The sequence below is a fragment of the Chlamydotis macqueenii genome, chromosome 1 (assembly GCF_036417535.1).
Source record: "Chlamydotis macqueenii isolate bChlMac1 chromosome 1, bChlMac1.mat, whole genome shotgun sequence".
In the NCBI taxonomy this organism is placed as follows: Eukaryota; Metazoa; Chordata; class Aves; order Otidiformes; family Otididae; genus Chlamydotis; species Chlamydotis macqueenii.
The window spans coordinates 76,775,829-76,798,706 of NC_141556.1; the positions used below are offsets into that span (position 1 = coordinate 76,775,829).

Genomic DNA, 22,878 nt, shown 5'->3' on the forward strand with positions numbered 1-22,878 from the left:
GGCTGAGAGAGTTGGGGCTGTTCAGCCTGGAGAAGACTCCGGGGAGACCTGATAGCGGTCTTCCAGTACCTCAAGGGGGCCTACAGGAAAGATGGGGAAAGGCTGTTCAGTAGGGCTGTTGTGATAGGACGAGGGGTAACGGTTTTAAAATAGAGGGAAATGGATTGACACTGGACTTGAGGAATAAAAATTTTACAATGAGTGTGGTGGAACATTTGAATAGGTTACCCAGAGAGGTGGTAGATGCCCCATCCCTGGAAACATTCAAGGCTAGGTTGGATGAGGCTCAGAGCAGCCTGATCTGTTTGGAGATGTCCCTTCTCCTTGCAGGGGGGTTGGACTAGATGGCCTTTAAAGATCCCTTCCAACTAAAACTGTTCTGTGCTTCTATGATATAAAGTAGATTTTTGAGCAGGTGGTTTGTTTTCATGTCTAGCTGTGTCAGTACTACAGTTTTGTATGGTTGGATGTGGAAATGCTGGATGTGGACATGTTACAGTGTGCTGGGTTTAGGTTACTTAGGATTGTGTTTTATAAATAGTATTTTTTCCCTGATTTTTAAAGTTGGGAACTATTTGGAGCTTTTTAAATTAGAGACTTTGAGGCAGGAAATGTCAGTAATTTAGGTAGACTGGCATAGTTCTTGAAGAAAATGAAAATCATGAGTGGGAATAATAGACTCCCCTCATTATTTAGAATTGAGGCATCTCAAGTTTCAGAAATTCTGAGAGAAGGTTGGCGTCTAAGCCTACCTGATGTGGCTGCATTACTGTGGTTAGAATGCTGAAGATGTTTTATTTCAGGCATTCAGTAGAAGGGAGGTAAGATGTGACAGATGCGTAAGAAATAGCACATGTTTAGAAGAGAGAAAGCAAAATTCATCATCCTATTAAAATATATTAATTAACAGTCTGAGGCACATAGATACACGTTTAATTGTATTTTAATAGAATGCTGGAGCGATATTTTTATTTCCTTTTCCATACTTATCAGAAACCATTTTCTGGTTTGGAAAGAAGTGCTTCTAAAAACACTTGAAACCACAATACACTGTAGTTTATTTTGCAGCATATGGAAGATCATAAGAATGATTTTTCCTGTAAAATGATTTTGATCTATTAAATTCAGCTGTTCAGGGAAGGTGATGGGAAAAAATGTAAGATATTAAACTCCTGAAGTGTGAAAGGTTTTCCAGTGGTGGAAAGTGAGACTTAAGAGTGCGTTCTGGCTGTTTTAACATCAGAAGCAGATCACTGGATCATTTTTCTCCTCATTTTTTCTTTTCTTTTTTTTTTTTTTTTTTTTTTACTAATGGCACTTTGCTAAAATTGGTGCATTTCATGTGATAAACATGTCTTGGAAAGCATTTTTGTTACATGACTTGGAAATACAGGAAACGTGAGTCTCATTCAGTAGACAGTAGGTATACAGGTGCTATTGCTCATGTAAGCAATCAAACTGAATTCAGGAGAGGTCTTTTTAATGAACACTGCAGTACAAATTAAGTGACTGAAATGAATTAGCAAGTATCGTTAACATTGCTGAAAAAAAAAGGTGTATGGAACAAAATAAAAAATTCCTCAAACTCCAAGTGAATTTTCTATGGCATGTTAAAGGAGCATAGTTGTTATTAACTAATTAAACTCTGCAATATGTATTTGAGTGAATGAAAATGTAAACTGAAACACACCTATTGTAGCCCATAAATACCATCAAAGTCAGACCAAAGTAATAAATTCTAGTTGTTATGTGCTCCTGATAATTTTTTTTTCCATTTCCCAGATTTTTTACAAGTCACAGCCGTTTAGAATGTCCTTTTTTTTTCTTTTCTTGTTAACGAACATTCCAGAAAATGTTTTCTCTCAAATGAGATTTCTTCCCAACATTGCCCAGAGCTGAGGAGGCTGGAACAGTTTGATCCCAGAATAGTCACAATAGAGGAAAACCAGTAGGTTGAATACCTTTGCATGCTGCTTCCTTGTATGTGTTTGTGTGTTAGGGATACGGATCAATTCTCTGACACGTTTCACAGTGAACTCTTGCAGAGTGAACTTAAGCAGTTACTGAAGCCAAAGATGCTTTGCATCCACTTTGCAGTTGCGTTCCTCCACCGTGTCTGTACAAGTGTGGAGGATGTTACGCTGCCAATGTGTGTGTCTATGCTGAATGCAGACCAGAAGTTAGGCCAATTTCAACTAATGTTTTTGGGCAAGTTCTGTTTCTTGTAATGTCTGAACACATTGCGTGGCTTTATATTTTCTGTATGTGAGTGGGGATTTGCTTTTGCTCATTTTGTTACAAATGTTTCTAGCTGTAGTTAAATTTGAGAGCAGTCGAAAAATATATTGCTTTGGTTTAATTAGCTTGGTAGAAAAAAAGTCCTTTCCTGGGCAGTAATTATTAGTTGTATATTATTAAAAGGAAGTAGTTCACATTCAGTTACTTAGCAGAAATAATTTAATCTTCTGATCCAGTAAACTAGCTCACTTTGGTTTCAGCTGGTTTTTAATTTAAGACCTATAGAAGAGGAGACCTGTAATCTCACTACAGGGAATTGGCTTCACTTTCCTGCAGTTCATAAACCACAAGAGTGAAATTGCAATCCCCCACAGCAGTTTTCCCTTTATTTTTCACATTTGCCTGAAAGTTTAATTTTATGAGACAGAGCTGATTTTAAAAGTTTAAAGTGCTGCTTTGTTGTTGTTGTTTTGGTGCTTTTCTCCCCATTTTTTTCTTGAACAAAAGGACTACCAGCTCTATCTGTAGTCTGGGCTGGAGTCTCAGACAGCAGCAATTTCAGGATGTTTGGAAGATGTAAACACAGTTGGGTACTGTGATGAGCCCTTTGGCGATATTCCAAGAGAAATACAAATAGCTAACGAGCTTGGAGCAGATCTCTGTGGAGCTGATTCTCAGCTGGAGTAAACTGGCAGAGCTCCACCGGCTTGTGAGCCGTTTACACCTGATGAGAATCAGCCTCCCTACTTCAAGGTAGCTTGTATATGTGGATTTTTCGCTAGATTTTTACAAAATACATGTGTTACTACATCCAGAAGTAGATGGTGGCTTTACATCGTGCTCTACGTGAAGAACGGTAAATAGAGCCACCATCACGAGAACTAGTTGTAACACAGTTACAGAGTTCTTTCTCTTTTCCCTGACCAGATTTTAAGGGGAAAAGTAATTTACCACTTGTTGTGAAGCTGTTTGACATCAGAACACTTCCTTTGGATTTGTTGTTCATAAATTAATTTTATTTAATAAATTAGCATTGCTTAATATGAATTAATGTGAGGATTTTCTTCCCCAGTAAGAAATTAGAATAAATTGTAACCAATATTAAAACAGAGGGCTGCACCTGTGGGTGTCAAATATTTCTAATTACATAATTTAGATCAGATAAGTATATGATTTTTTTTAAGGTTATCTGAGAATTCCTAGCTAGCTGAATGAGCATCCTGGTGTTAAAGCTGTACCTTTTTGGGGGTAGAAAGTTATATTGCAGCAGTTAGTTTCCATCACTGTACTGTGCAGTGAATTTAGGACTGCAGGAAAACATTTGGAATTTAGAATTTAGGATTACTTGGATGTTGTTCACTTCAGGTAGAAACATGGCATATGAAGTATCAATATGTGCTCTTTTAAACAAGAAGTAAGTTCATCTGTTGCTAAATTGAAAATGTTAAAAATAATACATTTTATGCATATATGCACAAGTGCTGTATTAATTTATTAGTTTTTGAAGCATTTTCATGCTTGTTTAACTCAAAATGACTTTGAATTTTCTAAGGAAAAGAAGGCAAAAAAACAAGAAGGAAGGAAAAAAAGAAAAGAACTGGCAGACAGTTAGCCCATATGGCCTGATTACTCCTGGTATTTTGAGAAAAGAATGTAAACCTAGTGAGTTGGTAAACTGAGAAGTGGCTACTGTGAGGGCCTTTTTCACCGATTCTCAGTGCACCTATTACACATCCTACATATTTTAGTCCTGTTTCATCTAGGAGAGTCCCTCCAGGAACTGCGTCGTAAAAAAAACCCGCAAGTACAGCGTTTCCATTTGAAGGGATGTTCCATCTCCTTGGTTAGCAAACTGCTGCGAAGTCTTAGAGGACTACAGTAAACGCTAATAGCTGGGTGTGTGGAAGAACGTTCATTTTCTTTAGCTGTCTGCTCATTTGATAGTGAAAAGCTGTAAAGATGCCGTGCATAGATGGGCCTCAAATTTTTTTCCTTACTGATTGGCCCGTTCATGGCAAGTTTTAAATTTAAAATGAGATGGTGACTCTCCTGTGGACAGAGGGGCTATTAACTTCTCCTCTGTCTTAACCCTTCTTTCTATCACTATCAGCTGTCAGCATGTGACATACAGTCTGGATAACCTGGCTGTACCTATATATTTACATATTGAGAACCAGAGAGACTGAGGGAACAAACTTTGAGACATCACAAACTCAAGACCTTTGCCTTGCATTAAATCTGTACGACCGCGCTGAAAATCTGTATAGTTCTACATCTGTACCCTCAGCATTGAATCTCCTGGCTAATTATTCCAAATTAGCTTTTATGTTTGTTTCTTGGGTTTATTGTATTATTTTTTAAAAAATCCGATGAGATATTATCATCTGGCTCTCAGCAGAATTAAATAAACTATTTGCATTTGGTGTTGGCATGTTTTAGATTCAGTCTTTCATTAATTTTTCTCCTTATCTGTTATCTTCTCTTTTCTTGTTATGAAGATAAAGTAGATTTCATTTTATTTTTCATTGTTTTATAACAGATTAATGTTTAGAAATGATCAGTTCCTATTAGTCACAGCTCATTCTTTCTTCTTTCCAGTCAGACATGTATGAAATCCTTTACTAAACAAAAGATGAATTATTTGATGTGTAACTCAAATTGCAAAAGAAATAATTGGTGACAAAGGGCTATATTCTGATTTTTACCTTCCTTTCCTTTTGTGAAAACAGTAATTTAACTTGATTCAGAGTTTCAAGAATGATAGCCTTGGATGCAAAGCAAGTAAGGCACAAAACCAAGAACACAGCAAACTTCCCCATGGAAGAAATGTCGTCTGCCGTGACCGGCAGACTGATAGAGGATCTGAGTTCGAATTGCTGCTCACCACAGCCTCCCGAAGTAACGCTGTGCAAGCCATCTCGTGTCTTAGCACCTACATTCCCCTCCCTTCTGCTTTCTCCTTTCCACCTGCTGAGCTGTGCTTCGTGGCCATGTGTTCCAGGGGATAATCTTATATGAGATTAACCATCGTTTGCATTGATTAGTTCTATTTTAAGGCCTTAGTATTCATTTAAAAAGCCTTGGCTTCAAATATTATGAATGAGTGTACCTAAGTTTCTTTTTTGCATAATTTAATTCTTCTTGTATGCTGCTTTCCTCCCTCTTCTCTAAAATCATACTACCCTTGTCTCTCTCCTGTGGAAGTTAGACATAATGTAAGTCTCCTCATACTCCTCAAAACATCTGAAAGGTGTTTTTCTTTAAATCTCAGTTATGCTGTTAAAATGCTCAGATGCCAAGATGTTGAAAGGTGTTCCAAAGCCTATAAACAAACTGCACTGCCAGTCCTTCTTGCACTAATGGCCTGATAGCTAGTTTTGTCCCTGCCTGCTTTGTCCTCTTGAATGTGAGGAAGAAAAGGCAGAAAGATGAGTGTTATTTTGGAACTACTTTAGATGTAGAAACAGGCAGTACCCCACAAAAGAAAAGATGAACTTTTATGAATCCTTACTTGGAGAGAAAATTGAGTAAAAAGCAGTAGAAATACTCCAGTAAAAAGCTGGACAGTTACTTACTGAGGAAAGGCTAAAAAGGCAATTACAGAGATTGGGTAAATTCAACTAACGCCGTGATGGGGAATGTAAAAATGTGAACACCTGAAGGATGTGAACACCAGGCAGACAAGGAAGGTAGACAGTGCATAGAGTGCTGTATATCTGTGTTCACAGGCCTGTACTTTAATAGTAAGGTTAAATCAAGACCAGGAAAAATTAGACTTAACTACCCAACAGTGAGATTTCTTGGGCTGGGTATCAGGATATGTTGGAGTGTTAGCTGGCATTGCCACTGCTGAATCCTGGCTGCTCTTTGGTGCTCCATGACCGGTCACTTTTACCAGTATGACTTTCGGCGCACATCGTCCAGTCTTCTAAACATTGAGTATATGTGGCTCTACAATTGTCGTGAAGGGGAGCAGAAATGAGAAAACTGATTCTTTTCCCACTAAGCTTCTTTACTGGTCACCGACCAGTATCTGTTTGTTTTCTGGTAGGAGAAAAATGACGACTGGTGGGGAGGGGAGACTGGAGCAAGTTACATGTGCTTGCTAACCTTTGAAATTTATTTTGCAAGCAGAGGAATTCTAGTGAGGGAACCTGTCTTTCAGCTGCAGAAAAGATTTCCATGGGAAACTACAGAAATGAAGAGGCGCATTGTGTTTTAGTTCTCCATTTTTTGCTGTTAAGGTGTTTGCAAGATGCTGCCTGCCAGTCCCTTTGATACGCTAGTGGCGAGTACTGGACTATGCAAGGGAGTTTTCTCTCCAAGTCAAAGACGGCAGTTGCATGCCTACTGGTGGCAGGATTTATCTTATTCAACTGGCCAACCCAGATGCAACTGCTGAAGTAAATCTTGCAGTCCTGAAGTTCTGGTGGTAGCTGGCAGCCCGCAAGCGCTATGGGCAGTGCTGCGGCGGGAATGTTTCTTTGACTGCTGGCTGGCTGCCTGCTGTGTTCGTTTGTAGCCGATGACCAAGTTTTGTGGAGGGTCCCCTTGAGCTGGTAAGTGTACAGAGTGGAAGGAATCTGTTCTTTAAGTTAAAACGCTTAAATTGAATCAAGGCAATGGAGAATCAGATTTCATTCTCTCACTGCTTGTAATAGAAAAATCCATGCAGATCGATAGTTTTCCCCAGTCAAGTATCCTTTTTGTGTCCCCTTTTTGCACATCTGCTGAGCAGGTTGAGATGGGTACTAGTGGTTTGAAAATGGAAAACCTTCAATTTTCACGTAAATTACAGGTCAAATCTGTGTAGTGCATCGCCGTCCTTTACAGTAAATCACATGTTAAACTAAGTTATGCCCCATTTGAATGACAAAAGAATTCTTGGACTGCATGGTAGCTCTTTCCAGTAGTAGCTGAATAAAAGAAAAACTAATAAATAATTAAGGCGGTAATATGTTTGACCACTTTTTTTTTTAGTGTGACTTTTTTTCTGTTATTATTCTAACAGAAATGCTCCTTTCAAAGACAACTAAAGCACTAATAATAGCTAAGAAGGTCATTCCTAGGAGGTTAAACTGGTTTAATTAGAATTTATGAGAAGGTTACTACAAGAGTGCTGAAAGATGTTAAGGGGTTAACCTATAAGAGATTACATTGTAGTCAGTGTTCTGTTAAAGTTTGAATTAATTTTTCCCATGGGTTTTTCACATTCTAATTTTCAACTAAATGAGACATCTGTTTCAGAAAAGGAAAATTTGCTATGGTTGTCATAGCAACTATCATTCTGTAAGAAAATTATTCCAATGGTTACTTTAGAACAGAAAGATAGAAATTCAGTACATAAAGCAACATCCGATTTCTAGCACAAATTCTGATAATTCAGCCCTTTTTGTATGGTAGATTATTTGACCTGCAAAACTTGTTCATATGTTTTGAACATAAGGTTAATTGTGCTGTAAACAAATTCACTTCCAATGTATTTTCCCCCTAGAGTCTTGTATGTAGACAATCATTATTCTTATAATAATAGCAATACTGTCGAATTTCAGTAGTATGTGGAGAGACTCTAACTGTTCACTTTAAGAAGGTAAGACCTAAATCAAAGTACATTTCTACACATGAGCGCTTCACTTCAGAGATGAAATATATTAATGATGTATGTCTTTAATTGCCAGCTACATTTTTTCTTGGGTTTTTTTTTTTTTGAGAACAGCAGATTTTTCTCCTATAGAACATACATGACAGTGTTTTCTATGTAAAATGTTATTGAAAAGTAATTTATAAAAAAATTACACTTCTCCTGAGCAAGCAGTAACTGAGGATCCAGAAATTTGATGCTTGATGTGAAGACTTTAACCTTGCTTTCAGGTTCCATTGTAAATGGAAATTTTAGAAGAAGTTGGCTTTGCATGATATCCAGGTTACAGACTTGTTAGTGGGTATTAGAGAAGATTTTTTTTTTCTTTATTTGGAAACTTTGATAGCTGTTTTGCAATAAATTTTCAGAAGAAGGGACTTGGGGGTTTGTAAAATCCCCGTGTGCATATATAGATGGTTTTGCTTTTTTTTTTTTTTTTTTGGTGGGGGCACTTAAGTGTATGATTTGTCTTTCTTTTCTCAGATGTAAAGCACACCAGCATCCTCTGCTGAATCCTTTCTTGGACTTCAGATTTTTTTTTGCCAGAAATATCCCAGACATTTCTTTCGATCTCAGGATTGTCACAAAAGACAGCATAATGGCAAATCACACAAGTTGTAACATCTCCCCTTCACAAAAGAACAGCTCCAGCATGCATAACTTACCAGCCCTGCGCTCGGGCGGCTTCGCGCTGCAGTCACCACAAAGGGAGGGAGGGAGGGATGGGGGAAAGAGCTTCTTGTCTTAATAAGCAGATGATGCCTATTCATAAGGGGAAGCGGGCTTCTTGAGAAGTGTCCACGGACAAGCTGGCCCTGGGAGAGGCAGGTTGAGCCTCTCGCAGCCGCATATGCCCTTCATGGTCATTTGGATTTCAGCAGGATTAAGCTGACTTCTGGCGAGACCTGTGACAGTCATGATTGTTTCCACTTATAAGTGCTTCATTGTATCCTTAAAATAATTATTCTGTACCTTTTTGACCTTTTCTTCTTGGGCAAATATTGATCTTTCCCCTTGGTTTCTTTCTCGGGACACAGTGTGGGCCTGGCACGCCCAGGGATGCAGGATGGTGCCTCACCTCGCTTCCCACCAGGGACATGGGGATGGTCCCATCCATGCCCAGCGGCACTGGAGCGAGCAGCAAGTGGCAACAGGGGCCTGTATTCACCGAATCTGTCAGCGGCTTTAAAAGCCTGATTTACTATGCTGACACTTTGTTTGCCTCCTGTTTGCCCTTGCAAATATTTTGTGTCGGTGTGATTTTGCTCCTGGAAAACTTGCTCTGGGCCTAACAATTTGCCAAACAGTTGAATATTTTCATCTTGGTGAAGAAAGGTACTTGGCGTGTAAGGTGTGGAATGCAATCCCAAGGCAGGGATGGACCAAGGATTTAGAAGAAGCCTAAACTCTGTACATTTTTTAAAGCCTCCCACTTCTGTAATATCAGAGCACCTCACAGACTTCAGTTTATTTATTTTCAGGGCATTCTTGTAGGATAAATATACTCTCATCCTGTCAGTGGTGATCTGAACATAAAGCCAGGCTGATCAATCTCTGCTGATCAATCTCTGTTTGGTTCTGCATGGCAGTCTTAACACGGGAATGTTGCTGGTAGCATGCCATAGAATAAGCCAGCAGCTAGACCATGAGTTACCACCGCAGCAGCAGGAAGGTGAGAAGTGCTGTACCAGAAGTGCTGTGAGCCAGGTCCTGTTCTTCCTATGAGGAAAGCCTGCTAGGAGATGAGCCAGTAACCAGAAAAGTGCAATTTCAATTGTGTGGGTCTCTGCAGAAGGGACATACCATATCCCTGATAGGGGATTATGTCTTTTTTGAGCCAGGTGCCCTGGTCTGAGCAACCTGACTCAGAACAAAGTTTTTGCTTCACTGCTACTGCTGTTAGCATCTCTTCTTCACACACCTTCTTCACCTCCCTACCTCCATCATCACAGCTTCTGGAGGCTGGGATGTATTTCTGGTCCCAGTGGCAGACGTACAGAGTTTCACCTTTTTTTTTTTTTTTCCTGGGACACCTGCTTATCCAGACCCTGGTTATCCAGGGTGTTGGGTGATGAAGAGCTAGGAGATGAGCTCTTAGCCATGGACACAGAAAGCCCTTCAGTCATCTGTCTAGAGAAGTCAAGGCTTTTTTTTTTTTTTTTTTTAATCTGTGGAAGAAAGGCAGGAAACATTCTGCAAAGCCTCCTTCTTCCTTTCCTTGTAGCAGAATTTTCTTCCCTCGGGTGAGCCACATCCTGTTACATTTTAGCTAGCTCTATTTTTTAAGCTATTTTCTATAGACGTGTCCTTTACAGCATTCCAAAAGGAAAAGTGAAAAATACATCATCGTGAAGATTGCAGACATGCTAATTTTTGAAACGTTAGTCAAGCATCTGTAATGGAAGAGGATGAATAATAGCTTTATGGGCATTTTCTTTTGTCTTTGCCATACATGATGTAAAGTGGAGTTCAGAGAATTTGTTTGAAAGAATTCTTTCTGTCTTTTGATGCAGTGAGGGAGTGTAAAGCTTTTTTCAACAAAGTAACATCTCAAAGGGAACACTGGTTGATGTGTATGTATTTATAAACAGTAAGGCTGCAATTATCATAAACCTTATTAAATCACAGCAGCCTATTTGTTGTTCTCCAAATATGGATATGGCCAGAACACGTCAGTCAAAAAATTATTTTAAAAATCCAACCTAAAACTAACCCCTCAGTTTTATGACCTAGAATTAGAGCATAGTCAGCAAGACATAATTTACCACTGTGATATAATTGCTGCAAAATACAGTTTTTTAATCAATGGGATAGCAAGATATGGATAAATTGTGTTCTGACTGGCAGTGTTACAGTCCCACTGCTCCATGAGAAGCTGCTACATAAATATGTTTTAAAAAATGTAAATGCCTGTCTGATAAGAAATCCTGAATACAGAAAGTCTTGCTTGAAAGCAAGTCAACACACCAGAGGACAGAAGAAAATTATGTGTAAGAAAAGAAGGAGTATTCTTTTTCTGATGGGATGCTTCCAATTAGGGAAACAAACCGGCATAGATGATGTCTCCAGCTTTGGAGTGGGATCTGTCATTGTGCCAGGGTCTGTCCTTGCCCAGCTGCTCATAGGCTAAGGGCCAAACGTGATGGAAGCCAACATGAAACATATATCCACACCTAGGTATCCGAGAGAGGTGTTCTTCTAGATGTCATGGGAGTCCAGCATGCTAATCCACACATGGAGATCTTGGTATCCAGGTCTTTTAAGAGTTACTTTTCACCCAGTTAGAGGAATATTGTGAATATTTTACTGTATGCTGCCTACTGAAAGTGATAAGGACTGCACTGATTTGCCACACAGGTTAAATAACACTGGTTGTATGGAAAGAGGGTTTTGCTGTGCACACAAAGGAGAAAATAAATGCGGTTTGTGTCTCCAAATTCCATGCTCCTAGAGAGTCAATCTCTGTATTTTAATTAGATAACCAGTACCTGGAAGTAGCACTGAAGACATTCTCCTCCTCTCTTGGCAGGCAACCTTGGTTTTATGGCTGGGGCTTTAATCTTCCGCGAGGCCAAGCACTATTAGAGAAATGGAACCTTATTCCAGATGGAATAGATATTCTTATAACACATGGACCACCTCTCGGTAAGAAAATACTAGTGCTCTTAGCTGTGTGTTTCAGATGACTATACAGTAACTGATGGCTCTCCTTGGACAAAGAGTGCAATCAAAAGTAACATCTGTACTGATTTCAGCAGCACCAGGACTTCAGCTCAGGTTTATGTTTCATGGTTACCTATACTCAATGGCAGGGAATTAAATAATGGCTTTGAAAAGAGTGCCTCAACACATAAAGCCTTAATGAGCTCTACAAATAAGCAAGATCCAGTTTTCCTATGCATCTGTCCAGTCTGCCCCTGGTGAAACTGGTAGATTCAAAGCATGGAGCCTGCTTGAAGAGAAATGTGGGATTGGGATCTTATTTTTTTAGCACTATCTTTCTCTCTCACTTGCAGTAGCATTCTCCCACCCATAAGTACCCAGAGGCCATATTTTTCCTCGTCATGCTGCCTTGATGCATCTTCTGCCTCATAAACCCAAACGCTGCCTGTTCTTTGGACAACATGGGTGAATTGCCTATCTTTAATACAATCTGGCAACACTAACAGACCAACAAGAAATAGTTTTGCATTTGTGTTTTACAAATATTAATATAGGTGGTATAAAAGCCAGGAGAGATTTCTGTATTCCTAGATAATAGTGAATTTATCTGTGTTACAGAAATAATAAAATCACAGAGACTTGTCCAGATTCAGTAAAGGCTTAAGGCTTTTAACGTGTTTTTCAATATATTTAACATATAGCAAGCTATATTTAACACAATTATGTGTTTAACTCTCACTAATTTAATAAATGGACACGAATGTGAAGCGTGTACTGAAGTGTTCTGCTCAGCCTTACTGCGGAGGAGTGCTTTGTGTGAAATGAATGTGGTTGGTTTCTTTAAGTCTTTAAATTCCCCAATTTCCTGAAGCTAAAACCCTCTTGTCTTCCACCCTTTCTTCTCCTGTTTCAGAGCCTGGAGGAGAAAGTATCTAAAGGGTTTGTGTTTTGTTGTTTTCTTTAGAAAGGCATGTTTGCATTCCACTGCACACTAATCCTGGGGCAAAGGGCTTCTTTGTGAGCAGGGTTTCTCACAGTAAGGGCGTGTGTTTTGATACTTCACCTAAGTGGAGTCTCATGCCCTGCCATAGGCTGATTTTAATATGGACCTGTAGCGTAAAAGCGAGTGGCAGAAATTAATTGTTTAGACCTTGAGATAACAGCTCCAAACAGGTAGTACTGGCGATAATCCCTGCTGGGATCCAAGACATGATGCTGGGTCTTTGATACACTTTTACTTATTAGTCACATTTAAAACCTTTTCAGAAGCTTTTTCAGCACTTCTGATGCCATTTTTAAAACCAGATCATCACCTGTAAAGAAATCCAGGCTTCAGCCAATCCAAAGAATATCCCTGTTCAGCACTTGAAATTCAGTGTTGGAAGGTGGAGAGAGGGGTTCGCACCCCACAGCTTCAGCCACCGTGCTCATTTAGCCACCAGACCTTTCCAGGCAGCCTCTGAGATCAGCAGAGGGAGGAGAACCTCTAGAGAGCACTGCTGAGCTAGCACTCAACAGACATGCTTTAATAATAAATTTAACAGTAAATTTAATAATTGAAAAATAATTTCATAATTGTAGTAATTCTGAGGAAGAGCTGCCTGTCTCTGCTGACTGTGATGGGGTAACGTGAATTCCCTCCATCTCCCTGTCTCAGTATTTATTCTCTTTTTTAAAAAAACTCTTAAGGTCCTCCTGTCCTCCAAGGATTTTCTTTTTTAAAAGTTCCCATTTCTTTGTCTTTTTCTTATTGATGCGCTAATAGATGGCTTAGGCCCAGAACCCTCTGCCTGAGGGCATCAGCTGTGGGTCTCTGTGACATCCATGGCAACAAATACATGACACTTGAAAAGAAATGAGTACTCTGCCTAACTTACAGAACCTCTTTGTTGTTTAGCTCTGTCCACAGACGTTTTGGGAGACAGGGTCCTCCTTGACCCTCCCAGGCAATTATTTTAACTAGAAAGCTGATTCCTGTTGTTCTGATCTTCAACGGCATCACTAGAGCTCTTCCTAATGATCATAAACAGCAATCAGTGCTCTTGCAAATTCCTCTTTTTTTTCTCCAGCATGGCTGCCTAAATTCTGTCGATCATCTGTTTTCTGTGCTGCTTTCTCATTCCCTCACTTCAAAAGAGCACACATCCTCCTAAACTAATTAATACTACCTTATTAGATAGATTTTAAATTGCCTGCATGATTTAGATGCAGAAGCACCGTTAAGAGTTAATGGGCTTTGTGTTTCTAAGTCAGTTAGGCATGTAACAAAAATCTGAGTAGTTTTTTTGTTTTTTTTTTTTCTGTTTTGGAGTAGTGCTCTGAGTTGAAACCAGGGCAGGGGTACACAGGCGGTTCACACAGGATGAGAAAACAAAGGTTTAAACAGCTATTATTGACCATTTTATTAGTAACCTGTTTGTTATTACTAAAGATACACCATATATTTCATAGCTTACAAAATACAGTATTCGTGATTATGGGATCAGTGCTAATGCTTATTTCTATATCAGCATATTTTTGTTACTTTTACGTATTGCATAACTTTTAAAGTCTTTTCCGTGATTCCTAAAGATAGGCATTTATGATTCTTTTATTTCTCTTCAAGAAGTTCACTGTTCTTTTCTTTGTTTGTTTTTAATTTAATTTCACCTTTAAGTCTTCATTTGTAGCTGTCTGCTTGATTATGTATGACAAAGATTTATACTTTCCTGACAGCTGCAGAAACCTGTTTCAAGTAACCAAACATTAAAAAAACCCTAAGATGAACTCTAATTGTTAGCTAGGTGTAATCAATTATTCTTAGTTTGTGTAGTCAGGTGTACATAATAAGCTGCAAACATATGGGAAAGCTTCAGAAGGGTGATAATGCATGTAAACAAAAACATGTTCAACATAAATAATGCTTAATTTAATGGAGAAGTTGATTTTATGGATTTTTGTTTGTGAAGTTTTTCAAGTGGAAATACTTTTGGCTTTGTTTTCCACTACAGACATTTTGACAATTAACTTTTTCAAATCATTCAAGTAGCAAAACCTATGGTTGTAACACATTTACTCTGAAAAAAAGCATGACTGACTTCCAGAGGAGTTGCTGGCTGCACTTTGACATCTTAAATACTTATGATTTCCTACAGTGCATTTTGACCTGCATTGGATACCAAAAGTGACCGGTAAAATCAGTTACCAGAACTGAGCATGGCTGTGCTCTGTCTGTAACTCAGCGGGGCTTTCTCTTTGTCCATGTCCCTGACAGGCGCTAAGCAGCGTCTTCAGAGGAGCCTGAAGGAATTAGGAGTCTGTGGCCATTATCAGAACTTCCTCTTTTTGACACTTTGTCCACCGCATTCCCAGTTCATTTCTGAAAATGGGACTTGGCTCTCCGAGTAACCATGATGCAAGGGTATATTTTACCGTTTTCATAAAACCCCATGGCATACCGAGCCCAGTTTTCAAGCACTGGCATCTAAAGAGGCGTTTCTCAGCGTGTGAACCTGCCCTGAAGCTCTAGCAAATCTGAGTGCTTTTCGGAGAGCTTTTCCAAGATCTTGAATACCACAGTTCTGGTCTTTTAAGCCAGTTGGTTAGCTGCTGTTTAGCTGTGCTTGAGCGGACCTCAAAAGTAAACGTATGAAAACTAGGTCCAGACTCTGTACCTCTCTGGCTGCTGATTGTGTTCTCAAAGGCACAATATATTCACGTTATTGCAGCAATCCAAGTCAGAGGTACAAAGCTATGGCAGGCACACAGGGAAAGTACCAGAGCAACAAAAGAAAAGCAGAATGATTATATCTTTTAGGTTTCCAAATTTGAGCCTGGTAAAAATGGCAGAGCAATAGAAGGAGAACAAGATTGGTTGCTGCAAACCCTCTAATTCAGCAACATACTTTTTATGCTACTACTTTGAAGGAGACAGGAGACTTCAGTTGGCTGTAAGCATCCCCCTGCAGGATGTTTTTAGTCATATAAGCTAGTCGGTGTACATTTTTGACTGTATTCATAAAAAATGCATTTTTATACAAAACTCTGTCCAAGTAAAACATATACTGCAGAAGGGCTGAGTTTCTCTTCCTATCTGAGCTCCATAGATTTAGGCTAGGGAGACTTGCTGGGTCGTGAAGCGCTTAAACTGGTTTTACTTGGGGATGTTGGTTTTCAGCATTCTGGGTGTTCCTCACCTGAGTTCCACTACTGTAAAATTCCATAACAGCAGTTAAAGTGTCCAGTTTAAAAAACTAGATCCCAGAATTAAACTTAAGTAGCTAAATGTTGATTTAGGTTCTTTAGAGACTCACTTTGGACATACTGCTCTTTACACCTCACTCTCTTAAAGGAAGAAGAATGGATAAAGCATTGAGTTTTCCCATTAACAGCAGTGCAAAAATGCTTTAATTGCAGTGATTTTTTTTCCTTGAAAAACAACAACCTGTAAGAATTATCACAGTCCTTTTTCTTTGGATGAGCTTTTGTGGTTTTCCTCAAGTATTTTTCCTTCCTTCCTCTTCTCCTTAACAAGGCAAACACTGTTTTTTCCATGTTAACTCTTCTATGGCTGCTTATGAAAAGGCCCAAGACATGAAATCTCAGAAATACTGTATAGCAGTACAACTTTGCAAATAACCTGTCTTGTTTTAAAGTTTTCCTTTCTTTTCCAAAGGTTTTCTAGACTGGGTTCCTAAGAAAATGCAACGGGTAGGATGTGTTGAGCTGCTGAACACAGTCCAGAGACGAATACAGCCAAGGCTTCATGTGTTTGGACATATCCATGAAGGTCAGAACAGATTTCTTTCTTCATGTATTTAAAAATCACAAATACAAAAGTTGTCTGCTTTAACTTTTCAAACTTGAATGTCTGAACTGAAACACTTTGGGAATTCAGATACGTATTTAGCTGTGTATATAGAGATGAAATTGGCTGATATCCACATTTCAATATTTGTCCTTCAGTTTCTCTTTCAGTTTCTAAATCTATAAAACAGGGTGATGCCTCTTTCACAGAGGACTACTGTGAATTTTAAAATAAGAACACAAGTCCAGTAGTTACAGAAAGTGACTAAATATTAGGATTGATGGATTGTATTTTCCTCTGCTAAATGACTTAAGATAATTCATCTAAGCTCTCCGTGTCTCAGTTTCTGTGTTTGTAAAATGGGTAAGAATGCTTTGGGAGTTGCTTCTAAGGGTTAATCTTCAAGATTGTACAATAAAAGTTGTCTCTCCCCATCAATGCATGTATGAAGTTAAAATAAAGAGGGATGTCACCACTAACTTGGGTAGAAGTTCGTGATATTTATTAATGTATTTGCTTTGGCCGGGGAAGTATTTTGCACCCAGGCAAAACAAAGTGGTTCTCTTGACGATTTGATTTTAACTGGAAAAAAAATTTGTTCCCTTCACCCACGTCAGTAAATGGTGACAAATACATTCCACTGAAGTCAGTGACAGTAGGAGTTAATCTCCAGGCAAAGGCAGATAATGTCTGCTATAGAGAAGTTTGTCCTGTTCACGTATCATGACAGCAAGACTTCAAGCAGTGCCCCTACCAAAAAAAAGCACTGGGCTGTGCAGAAGTGTGCTATTGGCGTATAAGCATGTATTATCAGATGCTTAGTTCTTGGCAGTGTTAAGTTACTGGCAGGAAAAAGTGCTCCACAACTGCCAGTTTTCTTCTTCTGGGGCTGCTCCAGCCTTCGAAGGATACCTATGGGTCTTACCAGTGTAGAAATGAACAAATGGAAAAACTGGAGTAGCTGGCACTACTCAGATACTTCTGTTTCTGTGAAGAACTATTAAGCTTCCCAAGAAATCCTACTCTGACTTACTGCCGGGCACTTTCACCATGCTAGGTTAAGAGTGACAGTGGTCAGAGGTGTGCTGGTGTAAAATTGATGGAGAAGACATTCAGATCATTATTTTACAGCTCAGCGATTAAGTTCGTTCTCCTCATGTGTCTCATCTGCATTGACCTGTTAATGCCTAGTTAACGTCCAAGGTGCTGTTACATCACAGAGTAAACAAACAATGCATGCTGTTATAGTAGTCTTTGAGATTCCGTGCAAAAGAGCTGGTGAATACAGTTCAAACTCATTGTCTTTTCAGAAGTCGTAAGCCAAGTGGGTTGCAGGGGATATAAGCAAACACTTAGCGAGCCATGAAGCTTCAGGCAGGTAAACAAAATCGCATCTGCTAAGACCAAGCCAACTTTGGCTCCCAAGTGAAAAGAATGGCACCTCTGCAGAATGGTAAATCTTGTGAATTAACACAGTTAGCACAGTAGGTATGAGAACACAGAAACAAGGTACTCTTCTTGTTAACTATCATAATTTAGAGAAAACAGATTTGGAACTGCATAGCCTGTTTTGCAGTGGGACGCTAAGTCTCTGCAGAGGAGAATTCCCATTGCAGACAGCCTGTGCAAACGAAGCTGCTCATTGTAGAGAGAATGCATGATTTGAACAGATGAATTCTTCCCCTCACTGAGCATAGCTACATCTGCAGCAGTCATTTACTGAGCATCCGGGAGGAAGAGATGCTTAGAAGAGATGTTTCTTCCCTATTCCCCCTCTGCACTGCTGTCTCTGCCAAAAAATACCTCTGCACATGGGCTTGCTGCTGATTGACCCGCCGAAGTGACAAGCAGCGTGGCAGGGACTCCGGTTAAAATCCTGATTTGCCCATTACAGCCAGTCCTTGGCTGAGGTCGTGTCCAAGGAAACTCTGTTGGCAGTAGGGTAGGAGTGAAAACTGTAGCATTAGGAATCTTCCAGCAAAAAAAAGCATATTAACAAGCTGATTTTGTTCTCTCCAAATGTGTAGCCGAGGAGACAGAAAGTCCCAGCAGCAATGCTGACTGTCCTCCGTGCAGTTTGTGTTTTACACAGAACAATTGTTCTGTGGCAAACAGCAAATGATTTAAAGAAATGTCTGTGACAGGAGCCTGACAGAGTTTTCTTCCCTCCCTAGTCCCTAATTATAGTGTGGTTTTTCCACGGGGAGTCCAGGAGGCCCTGCATTATTCAGGGTATTTTAAGGAACAAAAAATAAAGGAGTTCGGCTGCTGTTTCTTTGTTTGTAAATTCTGCTACTAACAATGCTTCTATAAGACACAAAACACTCAGAAAAACTGTAGGATCCTAGGTACCTAGGATTTGAACAGCCAGAACTCAGAGTATGTAGCAATGAATACATTTCACTATTAACTACATTAATGGTGAGGCAGAGTCTTAGTACAAATGCTTTCTACCAGGTGATTTCCCCAGAACTGCACATTTCTGGTTGTGAATGCATTTTTTTTCATATTGATCTTAATATTTCAATGCAATTCTCCAACATTAAGCTTTTAGTTTTAGTGTAATCAAACTTATGTTTCTTCCTCGTCATTCATGAGAAGATTATTGACAATGGAGACTGTGTCTAATTTTTCATAACACCAGGGCAGTCAAAAGGCTGCTTCTTCACTTTCTGAAGTGGCCTTTCACTGTATTTCTACCGGCGTTAGAACTGGAAATTCAATTTTCTGCAGATTTAGATCTGGAATTGTTTGGTTTGGGTGTCTAGTCAGACATGAGATGTAGTTGAAGGTTTTTCACCACTGGTGAGACATACAGAAGGGTGTTTTCTCCTGTGGAAGTGTTATGAAATGTGAATTCGCCTTGTCTGTCAGAGAATGCATTAACAAAGCCATTTTTTCTCTGCCTAGGCAGGCATTTTAGTGTCTTTCCATCAAATTTGTTTGAAATTGGTCAACAAGTTCAAACACATGGGAAGAAGAGGTTCCTACTAGACAAGTCCCACCCAGGTGCACATTCACACATACTCTACTTAGTCAGGCGATGCTTTTTCTTCATTGGTTGCTTAAAAGCTGTACTGTTCAGCCTGAAGAAGAGAAGGCTCCAGGGAGACCTTATAGCAGCCTTCCAGTACCTAAAAGAGGCCTACAAGAAAGATGGGGAGGGCCTCTTTAGCAGGGCCTGTTGTGATAGGACAAGGGATAATCGTTTTAAAATAGAGGGAAGTAGATTCAGACTGGATATAAGGAAAAATTTTTACAATGAGGGTTGTAGTACACTGGCACAGGTTGCCCAGAGAGGTGGTGGATGCCCCATCTCTGGAAACATTCAAGGCCAGGTTGGACGGAGCTCTGAGCAACCTGATCTGGTTGGGGATGTCCCTTCTTCTTGCAGGGAGGTTGGACCAGATGACCTTTAAACGTCCCTTCCAACCCAAACCATTCTATGATTCTGTGATTTTTTCAATGCTGTACTTGCCTAAGCTCTATCTTCTCATTCTTCCCAAAACTGGGAAGGTTTTAAGAAAAAAGCATTGCAGAGAAAAATATCAGTCTTTCTAAGGAGGTTTGGCTAGCTGGCTGTCAGAGATTGTAGCCACTAGGTAGTGAGGGTCCATTTTGCTTTTCTTACACCATTTAAAAAATGAAAAAAGGTTCTGCTATAGGACAAAAAGATGGTGTTCATTAAGGACACCTTTATGTTTTGCAGGAAGAGAATTTTTAAATTCCTTGTGAGTAATAAATGTGGCACTTACTGTTGTGTGATAAAGATGATTAATTTAAAAAAAAAAGAAGATGATAATGAATAATGAGAGTAACCAGAGTTTTTCTTTCTTTACAGGTTATGGTGTCATGGCTGATGGAACTACTACCTATGTGAATGCATCTGTGTGCACTGTGAATTACCAGCCACTGAATCCACCTATAGTTATTGACTTACCTACTCCGAGGAACACATGATTATAATGAGGATTTCAAGTTGTGCCCAACACACTAGCAACTTTATATTGCTGGCTGAGAATCCCGATAGGGAACCATTCAACAACAAAGCAAAAACCTTCTTCTTTTTTCCCTGCTAGCTCTTCACAGATAAATTTTGAATGACACAAGTGAATGAGGAACAAAGACATTTTGGTGCCAGAAACAGATTAAAGACTTTAACATTTCACCATTAAAATATTTGTGAACACAGAAAAGTGAATGCATTCCACATCTATATATACATATACATATATATATCTCTCAAGTAGGGACTTTTGTATATACCGTACATTATATTGGACTTATTAAAAGAACAATGTCTTTCAAAGGAGTGTTTCTTTAAGAAAGTTTGCAGTTTAAACTTAAGTGTTTAGACTAGGATCTCCTCATTTCAGATGTTTCCCAGTGAGCTTTTGGTAAAAGAAAAATGGTAGTAGAGATACTTTCCCTTAATTAACATGGCAAGTATAAAAAATGGTGCACGAATGACCAGTCACAGGAGGAAAGAGATTACTGCCAGTCCTCCAGGTCTTAAGTCTTTGCATCTCTTCAAAACCAATGCAATAGAGGCCCTAATTCACTGTACTGAAATGAAGTTTTACTACATCTGGCATTGCAGATGGTAAGGGAAATGGTGCATATTGCCGGCATGCTGTAAACAGCTCAACATTCAAGAAGGGAGACTGCGTTAAGTGCAGTATAAACTCAGGAATTTGTAACCTGGACTCGCCTGTGAAAAAAAGGATGACATTTCCCTTAAAAAAAAAATTTAAAAATATAACTGTGTTTTCATGTGGTAAGGCGATAAGTGATTGTATGTAAAAAGCAGAAAAAAAAAAAAAAAAACACAAAAACCACACCCAGTGTTCAGCAGTGGTATTTTAAATAAAACCCACTGGGACTCTTTGTTTAAACCTATTAATGGGACATGCAGCCAATAATGAGATTACTGGTTTGAATTTGGCCCCAGTCAGAACTCATTAAATGTCATTGTGATCCTTTTGTCCTTGGGGAACGCTGTGGATGTCAACTGGAGGGAATCACCTCAAGGTGGAGTTTGGGCATTCACTTTTGGGTAGCTATGTAGTAGCGTAAGTGCAGCAAGTGATGAGTACACACCCATGGGTACAGGGCAGGGTCACCTCACAAAACCTGCCATTGCTGTTTGCCCGCTCATGGACACTGCTGAGAGAGGCCCAAGACAAAGTCATCAGCCAAGTTGAAATACATCCGTCGTGTTGCATGTGGCGCCAGGCAGAGCAGGGGACGTGTCAGGAGCTGGTTGGGATGGCCAGCGCTAGTACTGCCCATGCAGCTTTTCTGCAGGTTGACGGAGGTGTTGAAGCTGCTGGCATTCAATCCTGTCCTAGGCAGAAGCTTGAGAATTGGTTACAAACCCACAAAAAAAAAAAAAAAAAAAAAGGTACTTCAAAGGTGCCCTACAAGAAATGGGTTTCTGCCTTGAACTAACAAACTTCTCCATGTTCAAAGGAACCTTGAACATGCTGAAAGTGGGCATCCTGAATTTGGGGCTGACAGCATCTGGACGTTAATCTTGTTCACACACATTGGGCAGATCATCGCACTACTGGTACAGGGTTGTTGGCAGGTCTGTGCATAGGCCGTTTCTGCACAAGGGCGCTGGATAATTGCGTGTGTTACTTTTTGCCTGATAGGTCAATATGCGTGCACGATTTAAAATACCTGTGTCGCAAAACCGGGCTATGTGAGCCTCTGCTCCAAGTGAGGTATGCAGAAACATTGCATTTCGCTGACTTCCCGTGGGCAGCAGCTCTCCCAGCTGCTACTGGGAGCTGCGACATTCAAGCCCAGTGACTAACTGGCTCTGTGGACCCTCCAGACCACCGGGACACAAAACAAGTCGTGCGTCTGACAGTTCTTGTAAGCTGTTGGGTGACTTGGGTTCTAAACTAATTTGCTGCTTATTCCTGAAACGAAACCCAAAACGATTGGCGGCGCCTGCAACTGGTTTTAGGGTGAATAGTTCACCAGCGTGTGAGCAGTTTGCCGTGAATTCAGAGGGGGCCAATTTTGTCAAAACTATTTGGTGTAGAAATTGCAGATCAGCTCCTAAATCTGCAAGGACTGAAATTCATAGGCTGAATATGAACTCCCGCCATCGCTGGGAAGATGAGCAATAGCGTGCAGTTAGAATAAAAGTGTCTCAGCAAGTCACAATTCAAGCGGTTTGAAACAAATGTGGCAGGAAATTGGCTGTATGTTAAAGAAGTCTGAAATGTTTACATTCGCTCACGGCACTTAAGAGACTAAAATGTTAAAGTGGGGGGAAGAGGTCCTTTTATTAGCCTCAACAAAATTTCTATGTCGACCATAAACTATTCTCTTAAAAATAATTTTTCCTAAGGTAGCTTCAAAATACTGTGTATTTTTATGTGGAAAGGATATGAAAGCAGCTGTTACTTCAAAAATATCATTTAAAGTACTTGAGCTATGAAAGCTTAAAGGTTATTTAATCATTTTGGCATAAACTTGATTGTTGTTGTAATTTTTGGTCAAGCATGTTAGACAAATAAAGTCTCCAAAAAAA

General features: G+C 39.6%; 1 protein-coding gene across 3 annotated transcripts in view; it reads left to right on the forward strand.

Moving 5' to 3' along the window:
• The window catches only part of MPPED1 (metallophosphoesterase domain containing 1), a 66,035-nt gene extending 45,398 nt beyond the window's left edge, over window positions 1-20,637 (forward strand). For all 3 annotated transcript variants that reach the window (XM_086740531.1, XM_086740610.1, XM_086740695.1), the window contains exons 5-7: window positions 11,409-11,524; window positions 16,197-16,310; window positions 20,170-20,637. In XM_086740531.1, the coding sequence (XP_086596657.1) occupies window positions 11,409-11,524; window positions 16,197-16,310; window positions 20,170-20,288 (349 nt within the window). In that variant the 3' untranslated portion in view covers window positions 20,289-20,637. The remainder of the gene's footprint in view (window positions 1-11,408; window positions 11,525-16,196; window positions 16,311-20,169) is intronic.
• Window positions 20,638-22,878: the final 2,241 nt, after the last annotated feature.